General features: G+C 42.7%; 1 protein-coding gene across 1 annotated transcript in view; it reads right to left on the reverse strand.

The window, feature by feature from the left end:
- Positions 1–3,316: 3,316 nt before the first annotated feature.
- The window catches only part of RBM44 (RNA binding motif protein 44), a 30,859-nt gene continuing 10,330 nt past the window's right edge, over positions 3,317–23,845 (reverse strand). The window contains exons 8-14 of the mRNA XM_063302858.1: positions 21,607–21,717; positions 12,947–13,032; positions 12,800–12,873; positions 9,326–9,770; positions 8,598–8,743; positions 8,364–8,515; positions 3,317–3,730 (exon numbers count right to left, since the gene is read on the reverse strand). Coding sequence (XP_063158928.1) covers positions 8,368–8,515; positions 8,598–8,743; positions 9,326–9,770; positions 12,800–12,873; positions 12,947–13,032; positions 21,607–21,717 — 1,010 coding nt within the window. The 3' untranslated portion in view covers positions 3,317–3,730; positions 8,364–8,367. The remainder of the gene's footprint in view (positions 3,731–8,363; positions 8,516–8,597; positions 8,744–9,325; positions 9,771–12,799; positions 12,874–12,946; positions 13,033–21,606; positions 21,718–23,845) is intronic.

The following is a 23,845-nucleotide window of genomic DNA, read 5'->3' on the forward strand; positions in this document are numbered from 1 at the left end:
GCCAGAATTCCATCCTCCAAATTAGGAGATCGCAGAATTGCCACGCTACTCTACGCAGATGATGCTGTAGTTCTATCCAGAACCCCTATAGGACTTAAAAGAGCTCTGAAATCTTTGGCTCTCTATTGTGACAGCGAGAAGCTGGAAATAAAACTACCAGAAAACCAAGATAATGGCTTTCGCAAAAAGACTGAAGCGTAACGCATGGAACATCCGTGAACACAAAATAGAGCAAATGTCCAGCTTCAAGTACCTAGGTATAGTTATTCACGCTACGGGATTGAGGAAAGCTCACTGTATGCTGCAGCCATTGGACAACAATCGGCCAACTCCATTTTAAAATTCTTCTGATATAAGGGGGGATTCTATGTTCCAGCAGCACTTAAACTCTTTCAGGCCAAGTCATTAGCCCAACTTCTTTATGGGACTTTAGTAGGACCTTCCCCCACATGTTTTACACCACTGGAAAAAGTACAAACTAAATTTATCAGAGCTTTACTTCAGACACCCAGTTGCGTGTCAAACGCTCACGTACAACTAGCAACCCGCATGGTTACGGTTGTGTCTAAAGTGTGTCTAGCCTCTAATCCTCTGGCTAAAGTTTAAACTATATCCTAAGGGACTAGTACCTCTAATTTTTCAAGATAACTTTCAATCATCATGGATGAAGGCCATTAATTTCAAATATTTTAAAGCTAGGATACACTCCAGCTACTCTTCTAGAGATGAACTTTAACTGAGCAAAGTTAGAGTTAAAACAAAGGATAAAGGATATAGAGAGGCAAACAGACATAGGGAAGGCCCCACTTTTCCTGTCTCCTGAGCATAAAAAATCCAGTTTCTGCTGCTAGCTACCTCGAGCAACTTGAAATTCCCACCCATTGGAGAGCCTTCTCCTTAGCCTGCTGCCATGCCCTCCCCTCTGCAGTATTGGAGGGCAAATATAAACAAATTCCATTGGTTGCAAGGCTTTGTCCATGTGACTCAGGGGAGGTCAAAACCACAGACCATGTCCTTCTGCACTGTGCCTTCTACAAAGACATCCGCATTAAATTCATTACACCGCTGATTAGTAAACATCCTGGACACACAGATGCTGAGTATATGCAATTGCTGCTTATAGACAAAACTTCTACAGTTACAGGGCAGGTAGCCAGGTTCTGCGCTGCAGCAATGAAGATCCAACACATTAAGAGAGGCCAACTTTTGTAATTGTCTTGTATACAACAGTAAACTTTTTATAATTTTAGTTACATATGCAACATAGTTGTTTTTTGTTTTATATTTTATATCTAATATACTCTTGAAAAATGTTGTATTTTCACATAGCTAAAATAGGCTACATCCTAGACCTTGCATATAGAGATAGTAAGCTCATTCTGATTTTAATATATATTTTTATTATTTGCCGTTAATATCTCAAGCATGACTATGTTTGTCTTACAGAACAACACTATTGTATTGGTCCATGACCATAATAAAGATTTGATTGATTGGTTTTGCACATGCTCAGTATTATGGTTATAAAACTATACAAGCCAGTTCCTTGGTATGGACGTGCCATGGCAGAACACAGTATATGTACCTGCTGTCCATCACAGGGAGTGTTGCTATTTTGGTTGTTTTGCAAGTAGCAAGCCACTAAGTTACTATGGTAACAAATCACTCTGGCAGAATCAGAAGGTCAAACTTAAGTATCCTCAGGTTGGGGGTGTGAAAAGAATGACCAAATAAGGTAAAGCTGCTCATTGCCTAAGGGGAAACTTGCCAAAAGGTTGTTTTAGGTTTTAGCGCAGCAGCAGCAGCAGCTCGTTCTCCTAGCTCGTTTCTACTCAAGAGTGTGTGTGTGTGTATGAGCTTATAAAGCTTTTGTGCCTATCCAGGATATCTGGATATGAAACTATTTTGTTTTTATGCTTTCTGTAAATACATTTATTTTTATAGAAACGCCTGGTGTATGTTTTTTCTGATCTCTCAGGCCAAAAGCTTTCCAGCACTCTCAACAGGGAGCACTGCTTATTTATGCCTATAAGTATTTATCTTTAATAAAGCTTGTGCTGATTACATTGGCTTTCATCTCCTCTTTCTTGGGAATCACTAATTGATAGTGTTTTTGCTTCATCCAAGAGCTCTCTCTTGAGGGCATCCAGGGAAAACAGCTGTGGAAAAAAATCCCCCCAGTATTTAGCCAAAGCATCTGGGCAATGACTGAATGTTGAGGACTGCTCTATTCCAAGCCCCCATTTTCTCCCAGGCACATAACCTAGAATGGCATGTAAGCTGCCTACCCCATGTTTCCTGCTGCACAAACATGCACACATGAAGCAGAAAGATGTCCCTAGTTGAGGCAAATAAAAATACCCCATTCCGTTTCCCTTTCCCAGAGAATATAATATCAGCTCAACCAAGAAACGTTTAAGACAATATTAAGTACTGAGAGACAACAGCACTGGGAAACAAGGTCTCTGACAGGTAACGCAGAGGGAAAGAAACACTTCGAACAGCAACTTTATTCAAATAAAACAGCCTACATCTAACTCAAGGGATACCCATCTTTGTGGTACCACCATCACCTCATCTTCCTTTTTTCAACATGCATTGTTCTAACCAATACAATTGCATGTATATACTAATTTGCATAACTACAGAAGGGTTGGATTTCTACCTTACACAGGAAAAAAATGTGCTGGTAAAGGGGTTGGAAAGAATTCCAAGAGCCATGTGCTAGACTTCCTCTACTTTGTTTTGTAGGAGAGTTGTAGAAGTTAAAAGCAAAATAGGTGCATGACATTTTGCCTTGAAGATGTCATGAGTACCAACAGTATGATTGGCAGGTGCTACTGGAGACACAAATAATGGATCTGGGGGCATCACGATCTACAAGATCGTTGTATTGTGCCTAGATGGCTGTTTTTCTCCCACAATCTTGCTTTTTATATTTTTTGTTGTTTTAAGTGTTTTAATGGTTGTGATACTGTTTTAATTGTTGTTAGTTGTATGCTGCCCAGATTCACATCCAGTGAGGTAGACGGCCAAATAAATTTGCTAAATAAATAAAATAAAATCACATAACCTACAGCCTACTAGTCCAGAACATGATCCTGTCAAAATGAACCTTTTTTAAAACTTGTGAATTGAGGATCTGAAATATATTTAATATTTCCATGAAACATGCTGTATGTTTAAATATGCTAAATTTTGACTCGTTTTGTCCAATGAGTTAGAAAAAAATCATATACTTGTTGACAATGACCATGTTTATTTCATATGAATACATTAAAAAAAATGGGACTCATCACTTCAGTAAGAAATGAATTAATTCAACTAACATAAAATAAACCATACTATAACAACTATTTAAATTGCAGTTACATATTTTAACCATATAAAGTTCACTTATTTTTAATATTGTTTTACAGTAGTTGACAACATGGGTAACAAAATGATGAATTAAAGTTAATGCTCCGAGTTTGAAGCAAGGATTAAACATTAGGTCATTTCCTTGCAGTTCCAAGTTCTAATTACAACATGAACAGTGAAAACAGAAGCATTTTCTAGCAACTCGTCTTTCCTAAATTAATGTTTTACTCTTGTTTAAATTCAAATGCTGTAGAAGGTTCATGGTTTTCAATACTCTTCAACTGATTGTTTCAAATCTGCAAAAGTGGCTTCTTTAGAGATAAAGTAAAATGGCTGTAAACTGAAGACATGTCAGGAAATCCACAAGTGTCTGCAGGAAATTGAACAATCAGTTATTGGAAAATAATATTTTAAATATCTTAGTTTGCTTTTAAAAGACTAATACAATTTTTATATCCGTTTTTATTCAAATTGCAATAATTATTTAATTCTTTAGTGGGAATATAACCACAAATACAGGAATAAAGATTGCACCTGCTCAGAACGAAGTAGGAGTTAGCCTAAAGCCTAGCTGGTCACTGAGCTTGCAAAGCAGTCTTCTGTCATCTGGATGTTAGTAAAAAAACAGACCAGTAGGCACAATCTTGTTCCATGTTTACAATGCCAGAGAATTCTCTGCTTCCTGGGAACTCAGCCAAGTGTCAAGACTAACACTGATTTACAGAGGGAGTATGGAGACAGCTGCAATCTAGAATCCAGTTGAACAGAAAAGGTGTGCCAACCCATGGACATTTGACAACCAATTCAACTAGTTCTAAGGTGATTTTTCTGATGTAATTGCTGCTATTACTACACCAGAGGGAAGTGATTATCCCTCTGGGTTAATTCTACTCCAATAGAACCTAGTTAGCTAGAGCTGATTCTGATGGTGTTGGCTTATCTGTATGAAGTTTCATGCCAATATATAATTGTAATTAATATAATTTAACACAGAAAGAAGATAGCCTCAATTGGTCTCCCTCCCATTAGAAATCAGAATTATACATAAGCTTAATTTGAAGGAGAAACAGAAGAATAATTCATTCATTCATTTTCTATCCTGACTTTATTATTTTTATAAGTAACTCAAGGTGGCGAACATACGAAATACTCCTTCCTCCTCCTATTTTCCCCACAACAATAACCCTGTGAGGTAAGCTGGGCTAAGAGAGAGTGACTGGTCCGGGTCACCCAGCTGGCTTTCATGCCTAAAGCGGGAATCATGTCTTGAAATAACTTTGAACAAAGCTCTGCAACAGCTCCTGTATTTTAAATGTAAGTTTTCTCTATTTTTGAAATTTTGAAATTTTGCATTATATTTCCTTATTTCATTCACCCTGCCTTTAAGACAGTAATAACATCTGTGCTGAGTCTGAAAGTTTTAAAATCTTGCCTTCTCACTACATGCATCCTGTAACTCAGAAAAAATAAAAGTCTATGCTTGCCAACACTGTTTTTCATACTGATCCATGCTAGGGAATACTGTTTCTGCCAAGGGATCTTTGTGATCAGGAAAAAAAATCCAAATTATACCCACAATGGATTATAAAAAATCCATTTTACCACTATGATTATGAATGCACCTTGAGCATCAGTTTTAATTTTTGTTATGATTCTCAAACTTTGCTATGTATGTCAGAAATTGATCTTTTAAACTGGAATATAACAAAGAAAAGAAAAAAGGGATACAGTAGTAATAGCACTAAAGGGAAAGAATTCCATATCCATGACAGATTTTGTAAGAACACATTAGGTGTCTCTTTAAACCAGGTAAAATGCCTTTTTTTTTTAAATCGGTTCAATCATGTCCGATTCTCGGAGACTGCCTGGACAAGTCCCTGCAGTTTTCTTGGCAAGGTTTTTCAGAAGTGGCTTGCCATTGCCTGCTTCCTAGGGCTGAGAGAGAGCCACTGGCCCAAGGGCCTCCAGCAGGCTTTGCGCCTAAGGCAGGACCAGAATTCATGGTCTCTCGGTTTCTAGTCTGATGCCTTAACCACTACACGAAACTGGCTAAAAACAAAATGCCTACTAAGCTTTCCTATTTATTGTCAACAGAGACCATTAATTAAATGCATGCTGGGGTCTGGCATGCAAGAGCATTTTCGCTGCTACTCTGAGGACCAATGCCTAGCATTGCAGTTGCCTGCTTGTCTTTTCTTCAAAAAGCACATTACACAAGAGACAGGCTTCTTTGACTGTTCAGTTGAATGGAAATAATTTATCTGTATTATGTTGGGGTGGAAGATAGTGGTTGGAGCAGAAGCATGGGGGGGGGAGAAATCATTTGCATAGGACAATGTTCAGTTGCAGACCCCCATCTTTGATGTTAAAGCTTGGGTTTATCACAAATTGTGTATCTTTCAACGAAGTTACTAGCTTAGTAGATCAGGGCAATAGTAGTAAATGGAATTTAAAAGGGAGGAATGTAAAGTTCTGCATCAGATTAGGAAAAGTGAAAGTTACAAAAAGGATGGGGGAGACCTAGCTTGGGAGTACTACATCTAGAAAGGATCTGGGTGTCATGGTCCACCACAAACCACAATCAACAAGCCAGCAATATCATAGTAAGGGTAAAGGTTTCCCTTGACATTAAGTCCAGTCGTGTCCGACTCTAGGGGGCGGTGCTCCTCTCCGTTTCAAAGCCGAAGAGCCAGCGCTTGTCCGTAGACACTTCCGTGGTCATGTGGCCGGCATGACTACACGGAACGCCGTTACCTGCCCGCCGAAGTGGTACCTATTAATCTACTTACATTTGCATGTTTTCGAACTGCTAGGTTGGCAGGAGCTGGGACTAGCAATGGGAGCTCACCCCATCATGCAGATTCAAACCGCCGACCTTCCGATTGGCAAGCTCAGCAGCTCAGTGGTTTAACCCACAGCGCCACCGCATCCCTAGCAATATCATACAGCTACTAAAAATGCTTTCTTGAGGTGCATTCTTATCATCATTGCCAACATCATCATTTTGGGGTGCACAGAATTTAGATTACAGGAAACAAGTGTTCCACTCTACTCTGCCTTGATGACTCCACTTGGAATAGTGTCCAGTTCAACACGATGCAGCTCAATAGGTGAGTTCAGAGGAGAGCTGTGAAAATGGTAAGGGATCTAGAAACCAAACCCTATGAGGGGGGTTTCTTAAATTTTAATTTAAATTTTTCTTAATAGTTTCTTAAACAATTCATACATTCGGATATGTGCAGTTTTCTGAAATGATTGAGGGGATACATTAAAGCAATCTGCAAATATCTGAAGTTATCACACATAAGAGGGAGAGGACTTTTTCTCTATTGTCCCAAAGGGCTGGACCAGAACTAATGGGTTAAAACTAGACAGGCTCAGGCTAGGCATCAGGAGGAACTTCCCAATTATATAAGTTTCTAGTTAGCAGAACAGGCTGCCACATGAAGTGGTGAGTTCTTACTAGGTTCCCAAAGGCTATGTGGCTATCTGTCAGAGATGCTATAGTGAAATGTGCAGTGAGTAAAGGTTGGACTAGATGACCTTTAAAATTGCATCCAATTCTATGAATTTCAAAATGTTCTTCACAACTGCCCATGGATACACATATCCTTCCTCTCAGAGGAGTCTAAGCCAAACTAGCTGAGTAGCTTACCTTTTCCTTTGTTGCTAATTACCATGATGCCATTTACATCAAGAAGTTGATATACTGTTTCTTTTTCTTTCATTTTGAGCGTATCTATTGAAAGAAGCCCTCCCCCCACACTTTTTGTCCTCAGCATCCTTTGCCACCCCAGCTTTAGCCTTTCTGACAACACCTCTGTGGTTCTGGACTACCAGTCTGTATTCTTCCTTGTGAACTATCTGTGTTCTCACCTCTTATATTATGTCCCTTTATTGTAGTCAGATTTTTTCTGAACTTTTTGTACAACTTTAGTTTCTTTGATTAAGCACTCCAACATTACATAGTCACTTTTCCCCATATTCCTCTTACCCCACTGTATTTAGAAAGTTTATAAGCTGCCCAGTTCCTTAAAGCTTTTAATTTAAGTGACTAAGTCCTCCCTTCCAGTAATACCAAATAAAGTTTGTTGATAACTTTCTCCTCAAATGGTGGAGGAAGGTATCAGCATCACAAATGAAACATCTCCTAGGAAGACCATGCTTGGTAGAGTGCCTCTCACAGGTTGTGGTTAATTAAAGTTCTCCATTACCCCTAGCAGACACTAATAACAATATTTTGTATTAGTCTTCTCCATTTATTTAACCAGAGATGTGTTTTTGGGTGTTCTGAGTTTCAGGTGAAATTCTAGAGTATTTTGTGCTGGTGTGCCTTGACTCCTTTCCCTTCCTCCTCCACATAGTTTGTGCACTAGAACATCTTCCCAATGCCTTCATTCCCCTACCTCCCCTTAGTCACCAACACCTTTCGATTCAAGCTTGGCCTATCCAAGCAGCTCACCCTTCTGCTCCCTGATACACACACATTCCAGAACTAGATACAATCATCCTGTTGACATCTCTTGATCCTGGTGCAGCCTAGGATTGAATTTGTTTTTTTCACAACTGCACCACCCAGTTGATTCATATTCAGCTTGTGATCCACAAAGACACCCAAATCTTTTCACATGTACTGTTGTCCCATATAGTTCCCTCCCTTGATTTTTCCTATCCAAAGGTAGAACTTTACTTTTCTTCCCGTTTTCCTATACCATGATGGCTATTTAGTATTAATTTCATACCTTTGAATTTCAAGACCTTTGGCTTTTGATTAAAAGTTCCATAAAAATAGCAGCACACAGAAAGATTACAGTTTTATGCCCTGATGCTAAGCCAATTATCACAGTAGTATAAATACTTGAATTAATTGGGCATTTACCTCCAAGAATGTTTAGTATTAAGATACAAATGTAAAATGCAGCAAGGGTAGAAATTCATTACAATTCAGAGAAAATATATTTGTCAGATTAAACATATTTTCAATGCATTTTCAAGTTACTCACTTGTTTATTTCTCAGATTCCTTTTTTTCAGATTGGGATGCAAATTTCTTATTCAGGAGAGATGATGTCATCTGAACAATTGTGCTTAGGGGTAAACCACTAAGCTGACCCTTGTTTTCTTTTATCTCTACCAAAGCATCCAAAATGTTGTCTCTAAAACAAAATAAATGAGAACTTCCAAGACCAGTTTGATAAACATATTCCTATGAATATCACCTCTGAATATTACGCTTACCTACTAATCTCTGGATGTAACTCTTCCAGTTTCTTTACTACTTTGCGGAAACTCCTTAAGTTTAATGTATTTGGAGGTATAAAAGTAGATGATGGATTTGGAGTAAACTGTACTGAGCCAAAAGGCAAGAGGCCCTCTGCAATATCCTATATAAATATAAAGTAAACAAAATCTGTAATTGCACTAAATATTACAGTATTAATGCTCTTTATGGAAGTTAGCATTAAAACAAATGTTGTAACATTAGAAAGAACATAATTGGACATTTCCTAAATAAGAACTTCTATTATGTATTCAATACAACAGAATTGCTGAAAGCGGTTTTTCATATGCAAGTGCTCTGCAGATGTGAGTCTTAATAGCTTAAGTATAGTTGGATTATCTGAAGGACGGTGTAGGTTCAAAATGTTCCCTTTCCAATTCCATTCAATCTAGAAATTTCTTCAATAGATATAACCATGGCAGTTGTTATAATAGTATTACATGCAGTTAAGATTAACAAGATTGTTTCAACACTGGATCTCTGATACCAACTTTAATAGAAATGTTGATTATCCTTATTAATAAAAGTTGGTGTCGAAGCCACTTAATCATTGCTTAATGCATTGAGAGAAATGGTGACCCAAGAGGAACTGCACTTACCAGTTAAGCAAGCTTATCTTTATTAAACCTTGCAACAGATGGACAGATGTATCTTTAAAGTATGTTCTGACATGCAATAAAATTACCTCTTGATCTACTTCAAAGGGTGCTTTCCTTGATGAAGATTTAGAAGATACGATGTCAGAACTGGGCACTTCTGAAGAGCCTGAGGCAAGTCTGGGAACATTTGCCAATGGCAAAACAGGGAACGGTGACTTCAACTCATCTTTGGAGACATCAGAATTTTTTAAAGAGAAGGGTTCATCTGGAGGCAGTATGAATGTAGCCGACGTTCTAGCAGGAACTTCCAAAATTGGATCAGAGTTTTTCCAATATTTGTGTCTCCTTTTAGAAAGCGGCCTTTGATTTTCATACTTTTGTTTCAAACAGTTCTGATAATCTTGGATTCCATTTTCCCTAACTGTCCTTACAAGTCGAACTTTCATTGCTTTTCCTTTTATTTCTCTCTCATTCATTTCTTTCACAGCCAACTTTGCATCACAGGATGTTTTAAAACTAAGAAATGCATATCTGAAATGTAAAATATGTGCAGAATTTAAAAATAATACTTTATGTACAACACATTTCATTAATTAAATATAAGAGATGCATAATATATCCAGTTTGATTCATTTGGACTTTTATAAAGTTTTCTTTTGGTCAGTGAGGATGGATGCTGGCAGGAGAAGATTAATTCCCTTTTCCTTGGAAGATGGAACAAAAACTTTAAAAATAAAGTCTTTTAACTTAAAACAATGAACATCTGAACAAATGTGAATATCCTTACTATGAATTCTCAGTGTTCTTTTGAAATCCCCTACAGACTATCATAATCACAGGTGCCAGTCTTTTTGGCTAAGAAGCCAAATTACTGGCTTGAACAAAAACCTATTTTCTTCTATAATGATTGGGAGTGGTTCACATTCATGGCTATAACTCACATGAACAAGCAGAGAGATAAGTAACTTTTCCCCCCTAGTAAGTAGTCAAGAGAGCTGACCAGGGAGAGACTCAACTCAAGCAGGCTGAAGTAACTTCCACACAGATCACCTCTGTTACTCAATCCTAAAGGAGTCAGACTGCTCAATTTAAAATGGTAATACAGGAGTCTGAAGTTTCTTACCTGAACTCATTTGCCAAACTGGTGAATCTAGACAAATTTGCCATGTAATTCCTTGCTCTGTAGCACCGGGCACACAGACACTTCAGACTACAGATTGGTCAAAAGAGCTCTTGCATGCATTCCCAATAACAGTTTTTCCCAAAGATCATTGGTAGGTCAAGATGACATCAACAGACTTAAACCTCATTGTTCCCATGGGCCATGACATTTATAGTCTTTAGCTTAGTCAACTGATTATTTCAAAATCCCTTGAAGATTCCAAGGTAGTTTTTTGGGGCTCGGAAACAATGGTTCTCAAAAACTGAGTATCTAAAGGAGGTTTTTTACTTCCTTTGAGGATAACCTCAATAATATATATGCACAAATGGAATATTCCACTACCTGTACAACCTACTTGAATTATTCAAATAACTGCCAATTTTTAGAATACCTTCAGGCATGAACAAAGCCCCATCTACGGCATAGTCAAGAGACTGCTCTCATTAGGGCTTTGCACAGAAAAGAATACAATCTCTTTTCATTCTTACATTAAAAAAGTTCTTGGAAGTGTAGTCCAAGCTGGCCAAAGACAAACCTGGAGCCAAACATGTTGAGCTTTTAGCTACCTGCCCCTTGAAGCACTTCATACTGTTTACTGACAACAGTTACTATATTTTTCAAACTGGATGGTCAGCAGATTTCCAATTGTGCTTTTTTATTACGATAGGATGGTATTGCTTTCTTCCCCCAGCTTTTCCACTGAATTGGATATACCTTTCTATCTTCTGCCCTAACCCAGTTCATTCTGAGGAAAAATGTTGACATTTCTCTCCTGGCATTTGTTTTTCTATTTAGGCAGAATGGATGAATTTAGAAAGATTAAATCTGTATTCATTTTATTATTTTCATTTTACTACTTTATGAAAAAAAAAACCTGAGTACAGCCAAAATATATATAAAAGGTGGGATAAAATCAGCAAAACCACCACCGCCACCACCAAACAGTACAGTTTTGGCCATGGAGCACAGGAAATAGAGTAACAATGTATCAAGGTGGGTATGAACAAGAAGAATAGAAATTTCATCCCCAGATGTGTAGTACTGGCAGAAACCCTGGTCCCAAGCACTAGGATGAGGGAATGCCCTCCATGAGGCTCTGAGAATAAAGAATTTTTCTTACTTAAATTTTAGGTCTCTAGCAACAAATAGAGATTAAAGTTGGGACATAACAGAATAATAATTTTAGAATGAGCTTTAGCTTTAGGAACAATGTGCGCAGAGTCATCTGCAGAAACTTCCTACCAGACCTGCATCAGCTGATGATGCAAAACCAATTTTATAATGTCAGTGAATGTATGAACAGATAACCAAGCTGATTGTATATACTCATAATTGATTAGAAGGCAGCAAAGGCTGCTGTATCTGTGAGGGGATGAACAATGATTCTTACTAGTTGGTACCTGTAGGTGATTTGCTGTGCAATCAAGGTGTCATGTTCCCCGTGGGGATGATGATGGTGGTGGTGGTGGTTTTATCTCACTTAAACTTTGTGTAAACATACTTTCACTTTGTGTAAACATACTTTGGAACCTTTTCATATCTTTGATTTTCACTGGTTAAGTTCCTAGGGGACACCATAATCTACTGTGTGAGACATGGAGGATTTTAAACAGATCTTTTCTGACTCCTATCAAGTTTTTATACAAGACATTCAGGACATTGTGGAAAATATGTGTTCTAAAATGTGTCTTCTGGTTGGGGATATAGTGGATGAAATTGAGGAAGTCAACAGTGATAGAAATGTTTCTTCTAAGAATGAGATTGGGATTTCTGTTTAGATGCTGGATGTAGATTGGGTAGCGGAGTTGGAGAAATTCAACGGAGAGGGGGATCTGCAAGCAGTAAGTAAAACTGACTTTTTGGTGAAATGCCATGAAAAAGAAGCGGTTATTATGTATGGGAGGTTTTCTGAAGAGAAGTTAGCATTTTTGAGGGCGGCAGTTGGGCTGTTTGATTTTTTCAAGAGAAAAGCTCTGTGCACATTGTGAGGATATGTAAATGTGCCAGTTTATTTTAAAGTGGGAAAAGGGTTAAAGAATGTTTATCTGGATCGCTTCTATGGTTTGACTGATGTTATTTGTTTTTAAGGATATGGATTAAGATTATTAGGGTATAAAAATGTTTACTTGGATGGTTTTAAGAATTTGATTTAAGGTCGTTTTGAATTGCTTTTCTTTTTTGGGTTTATTAAGATTAAGATTATTAAAGCTGTTGTATTATTTAGTATCATGGCAGACAATCTATGTTCATTTAGCAGAAAGGACTGTGACAGAAGCTTATTTCAGTAAGTTATGCCTCATTTCGAAAAGCTGTGAATACGTAATTTATTTTCCTAAACGTTTGATTATGAAATCAGACATCCCAACAGTAGCAGCCACAAAAGTGACAGCACACGTACCTGTAATTTTCAGAATACTCACAAACAGAAACCTCAGAAATGTTATACTTCTGGAAATGAAGCCAAAGGTCAACCTGAAATAAGTAAGAAGATCAATGTACTTACAGAGTAGCATCAAGTGAAACAAACATTCTAATCTCAACTTACTTCTGATATTGAAGGACTCAGACCACCAACATGGACACAATAATTGTTTTTCAATCCTTTTTTTTCTTCTTCTATTGCCTGTGTTTCTAAAATACACAAAGCATACAATTCGGGTATTTATTTCCTCTTAAATGAAAAGAAATGTCACATAGATAAAGAATGTATCAATGCAGGGAAAAGTATTCAGAAAAACAAATCCTTGTGGATTTTTTCCCCTGACAGCTCTTACTGATTCAAGGGCTACATCCCTGAACTGTGTAGGACCAGTTTTTATTTTACCTTGTTTTACTATTTTAACATTCTATAGTACTTTTTTTTCAGGGGGAGGGCAAAAACACCTCCATCATAAGCTGCAGCTTTTTTCTATCAGTAGACATTAAGACTCTTTTTTTCCCAGTATTCTAGCTCCCTCTGTTGATAAAAGTAGAACATCGTTACCTTTAAAAAAATAAATTGAAGAGCAACTGAAACATTAAGTCACCAAATTAGGTAGGGCCAAAGAGGTCTCTTTTTGTATTTTGGGGGACTTTGGGGAAATCTAAGGGATACAATTTTGCAATGCTTAAGGACCCAATTTCTCTCTTCAAATGGCAATAACCATATATATATATATATATATATATATATATATATATATATATATATATATAATTTTATTTATAAACTTATTCACCACCCATCTCCATCTCATGGGGGACTCTGGGCGGTTTAAAATAAAATGCAGTTAAGACTTAAAACCATTTCAGTATAACAAAACAGTAAAATAAGAATATAGTAAAATCTAAGTGGCAAGAGATTTTAATCAGCCCATGAGTGTAGGACACCCCTCAAAATCACTTAGGGCACTAGCCAGCCCCAGGTATGACTATTCCCCCTCCCATTCCAAGCCTGCTGACAAAACCAGGTCTTTAGTCGTTTTCAGAAGTCCAAGAGCAAAGGGGCCTGTCTGACCTCTGGGGGGAGGATGTTCCAAAGGGCGGGAGCTACAGCAGAGAAGGCAAGCTTCCGAGACCACGCTAGTGTCATGAGTGCCGTTGAGCTGAAGACATCAGCACAACGGCACAAATGACAATAACGAGGAAACAGAGGAAGGGGCTCAAGATAAGCATAGCACGCACAACAAAAACCACAGACCCTAGCTGGAGCAGGCAGCCATCAAAACACAAAAGAGAGAGAAGAAAGGACAAAGGATAGGCGGATCGCGAGGCACACCCAAGCTGTTAGCACAAGCGCAACGGAGATCACCCAGCTGACAGCAATCACCGGCTGAATGAGGAAACCGATGATGGGCGATCCCGGGGCACCCGCTGGGGCCTCGCAACCCTTCACCTACCGGCAAGACAGCATGCAGGACAAAGGGGGGATGACGTAACCCAGGGTGAGGGGGCGCTGACCGGCGCGGGGTATTTAAACCCCGCACCGGCGCGCTCTCCTCACTCTCAGCTTTTTTTTCACAACTGTTACTACGTAAGAAATAAACCTGAACCTGCTCTCGCATGAATCAGCGTCAGTGTTTTACTCTGCGGTAGGCAGTGCATGACAGCTAGATGAAATTATTTTATAGATGGGGTCCGTAACATGCCCTCTCTGCATGACCGGGTGGGGCGGGTCCATGTAATAGGGATGAGACAGTCACTCAGGTATCCTGATTTCATGCCATGTAGGGCTTTAAAGGTGATAACCAACACCTTGAATTGGACCTGGAAGCAAACTGGCACCCAGTGCAGCTTGTGCAACAAAGGTGTTACGTGAGCAAATCTTGGAACGCCCAAGATTGTCAGCGTGCTGCATTCTGAACCAACTGAAGCTTCTGGATACTCTTCAAAGGTAGCCCCATGTAGAGCGCATTACAGTAGTCTATATGGGAGATGACCAGGGCATGAGTGACCGTTTGAAGGGCCTCTTGCTCCAGGAAAGGGCGTAACTGGCACACAACACGGAATTGAGCAAAGGCCCTCCTGGCCATGACTGCCACCTGCTCTTTGAGCAGGAGTCGTGAGTCCAAGAGGACCCCCAAGTTATGCACCGGGTCTGTCTGGGGCAGTGCAACCCCATCCAGCACTAAAGATGACAAATTCCTGGCATGTGAGGTGCCATTAATCCACAGCCACTCCATCTTACTAGGGTTCAGTCGAAGCCTGTTGTTCCCCATCCAGGCCCCCACAGCCCCCAGGCACTCGGAAAGGGTGGTCACAGCATCACTTACTTCACCTGGGATGGAGATATACAATTGAGTATCAGCAGCATACCGATGATACCTCATCCCATGGTCCCATGATCTCGCTCATCGGTTTCAGGTAGGTGTTAAAAAGGAGAGGGGAGAGCACTGATCCCTGTGGCACCCCACAAAGGGGCTGTGGGGCTGAACTCTCCTCCCCTATCACCACCAACTGGGGCCAGCCCTGGAGGAAGGAGGTGAACTACGCCGCCCACCCCCAACTCCGACCCGACCCAAAAGGATACCATGGTCAATGGTACTGAAAGCCGCTGAGAGGTCAAGAAGAGCCAGGATGGATGCACTCCCTCCATCCCGCTCCCACCAGAGGTCATCCATGAGTGCGACCAATGCCATTTCTGTCCCAAAACTGGGCCTGAAACCTGACTGAAAAGGGTCTAGATAATCTGTTTCATCCAGGATCCTCTGGAGCTGCAGCGCCACCGCTTTCTCAACCACTTTCCCCAAAAAGGAGAGGTGGGAGACTGGGTGAAAGTTGTCCAATACGCTAGGGTCCAGCAATGGTTTCTTGAGGAGGGGGCACACCAGCGCCTCTTTGAAGGCTGCCGGGAATAACCCCCCTCTCAAGGAAGTATTTACCATCACATGGACCCAACCACATGTCCCCTCCCGGGCTGCCTTCACCAGCCAGGAGGGGCATGGGTCTAGTTGACAAGTCTAGTTGACATTTGCAGTCCGGAGGATCCTGTCCACTTCCTCGGTCTCAACAGGCTCAAACCGTTCCCAGATAACAGAGTAAGAACATCCCCCGGGCATCTCCCCAGACTGCCTCATGCTCAGAGTCCAACTTGGAACAAATCTGAGTGATTTTATCCTGCAGATGCCCCGAAAACTCCTCAGCTCGGCCCTGTAGATGGATCTCTAGATCCCCTTTCCCCAGAAGGGAACAGGTGATCTTAAACAGGGCATTCTGTGGATGCAATAAGAGAGGAGAAATACTGACGTTTCGCCGCTCTTACCGCCACAAGGTAGGCCTTAAAAGCGGCTCTAGCTTGTGTTCGGTCAGGCTCGGTCTTTGTCTTCCTCCAGCAGCACTCTAGGTGTCTCTTAATCCTCTTCAGAACCCTGAGCTCCTCCATAAACCACAGGGAGTTCGATGGGATGAGAGAGGCCGCACAGGTGCGATCTTGTCCAAGGCCCTAGCTGCTTCCCTATTCCAGGCGCCTCCACGGCCTCTGCTGGACCGTGCAGCAGATCCTCAGGTATAACCCCCAGCTCCCTCTGAAACCCCACTGGGCCCATTAGTCACCGGGGGCAGACCAATCAAATAGGTCCTGCCTCCCTGTGAAGGGGAGCGGCATAAGAGAATCTCAGGCTCACCAGGGTGTGATCTGACCAGGACAAAGGGGAGAGATGTACTTCTCCCCTCAGATCACACTGCCGTTGCTCCGACAAGAAAACTAAGTCCGGGGTGAAGCCACTGTCCCAAGTTGGGTCTCCGATAATCTGAGTCAGGTCCGTGGCCGCCATGGTGGTCATGAACTCCCAAGCTGACTCCGAGGCCCGCCCCAGGGACAGCAGGTTGAAGTCCCCCAGAACCATAAGCCTGGGGAACTCCACTGCCAACCCCGAGATGGCCTCCAGCAGCCCAGGCAGGGAGGTTGCTATGCAGCGTGGAGGCTGGTACATTAGCAACACCCCCAACTGTTCCCGGGAACCCAACTTGAAAAACAGGATCTCACATCCAGTCACTTGTGGAGCATGGCCCCTGAAAGCCACAAGGGATTCCCGGATGACAACAGCCACCCCTCCTCCCCTGCCCTGAAGTCTCAGCTAGTGCCATACTTGAAGCCCAGCAGGGCACATCTCTGAAAGAGGAACACCTCCTTCCATGCCCAGCTAGGTTTCAGTAATGCACGCCAGGTCAGCCCCCTCCTCTGTGATCAAGTCACCAATGAGCTGGGCCTTGTTGTTAACAGACCTGGCATTGCAGAGCAGCAGCCGAAGCCCAGGGTCTCCATGGGTCTGCTGACCAGGGCCTGGGTATAAGCACGGAGGGCTGGAACATGCCACCGGTAATAAACACCTGGGTCATCTTCCCCATAGATGGCCCGCCCTCTGGTTCTCTTCATAACATCCCTGACCCGTCACCACCTCAATCCTCTGTCCCGCCCTATAGTCCCCAGAATCTCGCTGTCCATGAGCCCCCAATCCTGGACTTCGAAGACCCCTGGTTAAAATTAAAGATTTCTCCATCCAAGCACACACTCACTCCCGCCCTCACACTCACTCAATCACAATGCAGTGGTGGGCACTTTGAACGCACCAGCTCCCACTCTCGGCGTTGTCAGGGTCTCACCATTGCTTGTCCACTCATTCACTGCCCCCCCTCGGCTTCTCTCACTAGTCCAGAGGGGGCGCACCAGCCACTACTCCTCGCCCCCCTGCCTCTCACTCAGGGGGCGAGTATGTCCATAGTCCTTCTCAACCAATAACCTGTACTCCCTCTCCCGCCTCTCATGCCTGGAGGGGGTACCCCATACACCTGGAGGGATCTTCATAAGGCTAAAGATGACTGATGATAGCTAAAAAGGTTGGGGAGTAGTGGCCAGAGTTAAAACCCAGGGATTCAGTTCTTGAAGTTGGAATTTGTGCCCACGGACCAGTTGTTCTACAGAGCACTGGATACCCGCTCAGTCCAATTATCTGGGGGCTGCACCAGTTACGTCGCAGCTCCCAAGGCCTGCTGCGTTGTCAGTGTCCATGTTCGTCAAGCTGGACCTTAGACCTCCTGTGCTGTCAGTGTAGTTGCACCCAATCTGTCACCCGCGCCCGATGTATCCTCAAGGCCAGTCTGCAGCCGCGTGGCTCCCGTCGACTCCCCCGACTTTCCCCAGCAGGAGACAACCTGTCATCTGGGTCCACAGTGCTGCTGGCATTCACCAGCCTCCGCTGCTCCCCACAATCACCAGGGTGGGCTGCCACCCCCCAGCTCGTCGGGGGGCTCCAGTGCGCCTCCCAGCTGCAACTCTGGCCATGACCCTGGCCACTTGAGGTCCGCTGCACTGGGCCACTCCGACCACAGCTCCGGCTGCAGCTCTAGCAGCCGCTAGGGGCCCACCACGCCACTGACATTCCCCAGGCCCCATCGCCACCGGGCCCCATCACTGATGAATCTCCCGTGCCACCGGCCTCTGCGTTTGTGCTGCCGGCGTCCATGTCCTGCCCCGCCGCCGATATCCCCTGGGTCCTGTCGCCGCTGAATCTCCCTTGCTGCCATCCCGTTGCCGGTGTCCGCGTCCCGGCACCATTGAGGCTCAGTGCGGTCTCCCCAATTCCCTCAGGGGGAAACAAAACCAGTCTCAGCGGGTCCAACCGCCACAGCTCCAAAAGCCTCTAGCTCCAGCTGCAGCCCGTCCTGGGTCAGTCCGGCACTGCGCCCCACCAGGACCTACTGACCTCCGCCGTTGCTCCTTCCAGGGGGTCCCTCCAGTCCTATACCAGCCCATCAGGTAAGGGGATTGGAAGCCCCCCAGTCTCGGCAGGCAGGCTGGGGCAAAAAATCTGAAAATTGGAACCCGCACTGAAGAGCGTTTACTCACGGTGTTCACTCACGGCCGCCATCTTAGTTGTATGATGATTCATACATCATCATACATCTTTAGTATGATGATTTTCCAAGTGTATGCTCCAACCTCTGATACAGAACAGGAGGAGGTTGATGAGTTTTACGATCAAATTCAATTTGAAATTGACAGAATATGCTTGTGTTTGGAGACTGAAATGCCAAAGCTGGAAATACTAAGGAGGAAAATGTATTGGGCTATATGGCCTAGGAAAAAGAAATGAATCAGGAGACTGTCTTACCAGTTTCTGCAAATACAAATACATTTCTTCATTGTTAACATAGTCTTCAAATAACCAAAACTATACCTATATACATGGACATCACCAGATGGAGGACATAGAAATCAGATTGGCTATATTATTGACGGAAGGAGATGAAAGAACTCATTATAACAGCAAAGACATGGTCAGGGGCTAACGGTGGAACTGCTCATGTGCAAGTTCCAAATTAAGCTAAAATGGAAGAAGAAAGCCAAACAGTTTCTACAATATGATCTTGAGCAAATACCCCACATTTTCAAGGAGAACATCAGAAATAGCTTTGAACCTTACTGCTTGGGAATCAGAGGAACTGTAGAACGAACTTAAAGAAATGGTTAAGGATGAATATGAAAAGAGACTGCCAAATATCAAGAAACAGAAGGAAGCAAACCAAAGAAATTACCAGGAAACCAAAGCCAAGAAAGACAAAGATCTCAGGAAGGAACTTATCAAAGAATTTCAGAGAGCTGTTAGAAGAGACAAGAAGCAGAATTACAGTATCTGCAGAGACATTGAAGATGTAAACAGACGAGGAAAAACAAGGAAAGTCTTCCAAAAGGCCAGGAATCCAATATCATGTAGGTCAGTACTACTTTTATTGTAAACCTATAGTAACAGAGTCTTGCGAGTCTGAATCTGCTTCCCTCCTCCCTCCCTCTATCTTTGTGAGAACTAGGGAGGGTCTTGTCTGAGACATTTACTCCGGGCTCAGTCCTCTTTTATCTCACCGCTGTCTTGGCAACAGCTCTTCCTCCTGTCCCCAGGCCCGCAACTAGGGTGTCGCCTGGGGCAGACATGGACTCTACACCCATTTTGGTGCCCCCCAGCACTCATTATGGTGCCCCCAGCGTGGCGCCTGGGGCACATGCCCTGCTTGGCCCCCTCAAGTTGCAGCCCTGCCTGTCCCTCAAGATCATACCCTGCCCTCTACAATAAATCACTTGCAATTTGTCTCACAAGGAACCTGCATTTGCATAATCAGCCTATATTTCCCCTTCCCCATCTCACCTCAATTTAAATCCTAATCAGTTTAGCCACTCTCTGCATCTGATGAAGTGAGCTGCAGCTCACGAAAACTTATGCTTTTTAGTAAAATTTGTTTGTTGGAAAAGGTGCAACCAAACTCCTGAATTTTTGTAACCAGTGATTGAATGTGACATATTACCTGTTAGGATTCAATTTGTTAGGCTTTTTACTTTCCTCATTTCTATGAACATAACTCCTCTTGCTGGTCTATGACCATGAAAAAGATCTGATTTGATTTGACTCCTCCTCCTCTCAAGGAGACTCCTCCTTCTCATAGCTAACTACTATTCCCCCAGATGGAATTCATTCTGTAATATTAATATCAACTGATTCTGAGTGGCTTACATTCCTACTATACATTACAAAAATAATCAAAAATAAACAATATGGATAATAAAATATTCCTTTATCAAGGAATCACATCCCCACATCACTTCTATCTGTAGCACAAATGAAAAGCATAACTCTTGCTAAGAACACTTTGAGAAAAGTTTTAACCCATTCTTATGTGTTTATTTTACAAATTAATAATACTAATTGTCAGTGTGTATTGGTAACCCATACATCTGTAGTGGACTGAATTTTTAAAGTTATATTAGCGTAACGGAACTATCGTTTTTGAAATGTTATATTATGGTTTGAAGTACACAGGTACTAACTTACTGTAATTTTGCTTTTGCACATTTTGTTATTCTTGTTTTGAGAATATAAATGGATACATTACTTTTTCTTCACAAGCTTCAGAAGCCTGGTGTAGTGGTTAAGGCACCCCCCCATCTCTGCCCTTTTGGCTGCCCCGCACCCTGCCTTGTGGGGCAGCATGCAGCCCAAGAACTGCTTGCCATGCCCCGAGAAGCCCCAGCCCAGTTCCAGCTGCAGTTACCCTCACCACCCTGCACTCCGAGACACCTTTCCCCTGCTGCCCCAGCCGTCTTCTTGCTCCCGCTGCTGATGAGGTGTGCCCAGCCTGGCTGGGCTGGGCTGGCTTTGGCTGCAGAAAAAGAAAAAACAAAAAACTGAGTAAGGCAGCCCCTTTGCAAAGCTTTTTTTTTTCCTTTTTGAAATGTGAAGCTAGCTCAGCCCCACCAAAGAGCTGTTTGCAAAGGGTCTGCCTTTACCAGTTTCCTTTTTTTCTGCAGCCGAAGCCAGCCCAGCAGCCAGGCCAGGCATGCCTCATCAGCAACGAGAACAAGAAGATGGCAAGGTCAGCTGAGGTGGCAGAGTGGAGGTGGCAGGGGGCCAAAAGGGCAGAGATGGAGGGTGGAGATAGGTGGGTGGGGGAGTTGCAGTGCCCAAATTTTGATCAGGTGACCAGGGGGCCTGCAATGGCTGTAACCTCAGGCTGGTCATACGTCACTTTTTTCAGCCTGTTCATAACTTTGAATGGTCGCTGAATGAATGGTCATTAAGCGAGGACTACCAGTAGAAAGAATTTCTGCAGGGATAGATCTGTGCATAGGACTGTACAAAAGACCACAAAAAAGAGCTTTCCTATGCTTCCAGGAAAAAGGCAATCAAAACTCACAACACTATCTGCATTATTACAAATGAATGCAAACTCAATACTGACCTGTTGCAGACCACTTTAGAGGGTCTGTACACAAAACTGATGACTCAATTGTTGTTGGGTTCTCTGTAGCATCAAACCACTCTTCACTGATTTCTTGTGTATTTAAAGAACCTTAAAATAATATTTAAAAATAAACTCGAGTTTATTGAAGTAGAGGTTAGTAAAACCATCAGAGGTTGCAAAGAAGTTTTGTAATACTTCTTACTGCCCCCAAGCAACCTCTTTCTGGGTGCTGATGCTAGTCAGTGCCTTGGTTTACTGAAGTCTTGGTAGAAGTGCCAGAAACTATGTCTGGACTACTGATAGAAAAAGCGAAAGGCAAACTCAGCCAAGCACAGCTATGTGCCTACAGTGGCGATAAGGGAGGCAAAGCGGACCTACTTCTCCTCCGTTATTGCACTGGTAGACTACTACTGAGCAGTCCTGTTTAGGGAGAAATCATCAGAGACGTCTCCCACATGGCTGCTGTGGACAATTTGCACAGCCCTTTGCTGATAAAGTGACTTGAAGTTGTCATAATCTTGACTCCACGTGGGCAGAATCTGACTAACACATTGTCTTGTATTCTCATCTGGGATTCTTTTTGACCTGTGAGCTCAGAGGAAGTTGATAAGGTACTGCCTTCTGCTGCAAGTGGACTGGACCTCTGCCCCTCCTGGCTGTTGCACATAATGGAGGATTGAACATGTGGCTCTGTGAGAACATAAGTTATTGGGATATATTGATGATACACAACTATACATTGCTATCCTGGGTTGTGGGGGGAATGCTGTTGATATCCTATGTTGGTGCCTGGAGGCTGTCAAGGTGTAGATGGCTCAAACTGTGCCCAAGCAAGACAGGGTTTGTACACTGGGGTCTCCTCCAGCACCACTGTAATTCTGGACAGAGAAGCACTACCTCTTCAGGAACAGGTTTATGATTTGACAATCTGTTTGCATTTGCGACTCCTGCTTTAACAGCAGGTGGAGCCTGTGATTAGAGGAGTCTTTGTCCAGCTCTACCTGGAGCACAAGCTGTATCCTTACCTGCACAGGAGAGCTGGTGACATTAACTTGTGCTCTTACCACCACCTGGATAGATTACTATAATACTATAAAATACTGTATACAAGCATTCATTTAAATACCACTCCAAAATTATAATTTGTCCAGAATGCAGTGACCCATGTTTTAACTGGCTCTTGAGCACATATTACATCTACATTGCAGGTTTTGCACTGATCACTGGTTCAGCTCCAAGTACAATCCAAAACGCTGGTGTTAACTTATAAACCCCATGTGTTTGTCTGTTTGTAACCTTCAATTGGGCAAAACAGTGCATCATAGGGCAACAATTTTTGAACCAAGGTACTCAAGTGGGCTAACTTACAGAATGCATCCAAAATCCACAAACTGCATGGGCCTGTGACTCCTGTGGGATTGAAATTTGGCAAAGTTGTGGCCACTTCAGCACCACCGCATCTTCCAACTACACTTCCCAGAAACCCATATGTTGCACAGCACAAGGGAAGATGGGAGGGGCATATCCCTGCCCTCTTTCTTCTCTCCCTCTGGCCCCTGCACCCAATTAGCTGGCGGCAAGGCCTGGTGGGCGAGCGGCAATTGGCTGCTTTGGAACTGATGCCAAAATCTGAATTCTCTTAAAGGCGATGGGTGGCAAGGGAAGAACAAGGGAGTGACTTGGATACCTGCTGGCTGGGGGGCGATGGAAGTTGACAGATCAGCACTCTTCCTCCCTGGAGGGAGGGGGCCCTTGGGGACATGCCAGGATGGGGAGCGGGGGTGCAGTTTTTCCCATGGTCCATGGCTCCCTTTGTTCCCCCTCACCCCAGCAAAGCAGCAAGCAGTTCCACAGGTCAGCCGAGGAGGAGGAGTGATTTCCAACAATCTCTGCCAGCTTCCCATAAGCAAAGCCAATGGGGAAGCCAGCAGGAAGTCAGAAGTCAATCTTGCTCCCACTGCTTCCTCACCCACCTGTGGTTATTCTGTTTCTTTGTTTAGGCAAGGAAATATCTCTGAAAGGATGACCCAAACAGTCACAGGTTGTCTAGTTAGATCATAAAAGGAGAGTTTCCTTGTTGTCCCACACAGAACAGATTTTAAAAATAGTCTTTTAATCTTATCTAGTGTCTCTTTAAAAATGACCACCCAAAATTAAATCTGAATTCAATGCAAATGTATTTATTAAATTCAATTTCTATAGCTGCCCATCTCAGACAAATGACTTCGGGTGGCAA

Source organism: Candoia aspera, chromosome 1 (genome assembly GCF_035149785.1).
Source record: "Candoia aspera isolate rCanAsp1 chromosome 1, rCanAsp1.hap2, whole genome shotgun sequence".
Taxonomy (NCBI): domain Eukaryota; kingdom Metazoa; phylum Chordata; class Lepidosauria; order Squamata; family Boidae; genus Candoia; species Candoia aspera.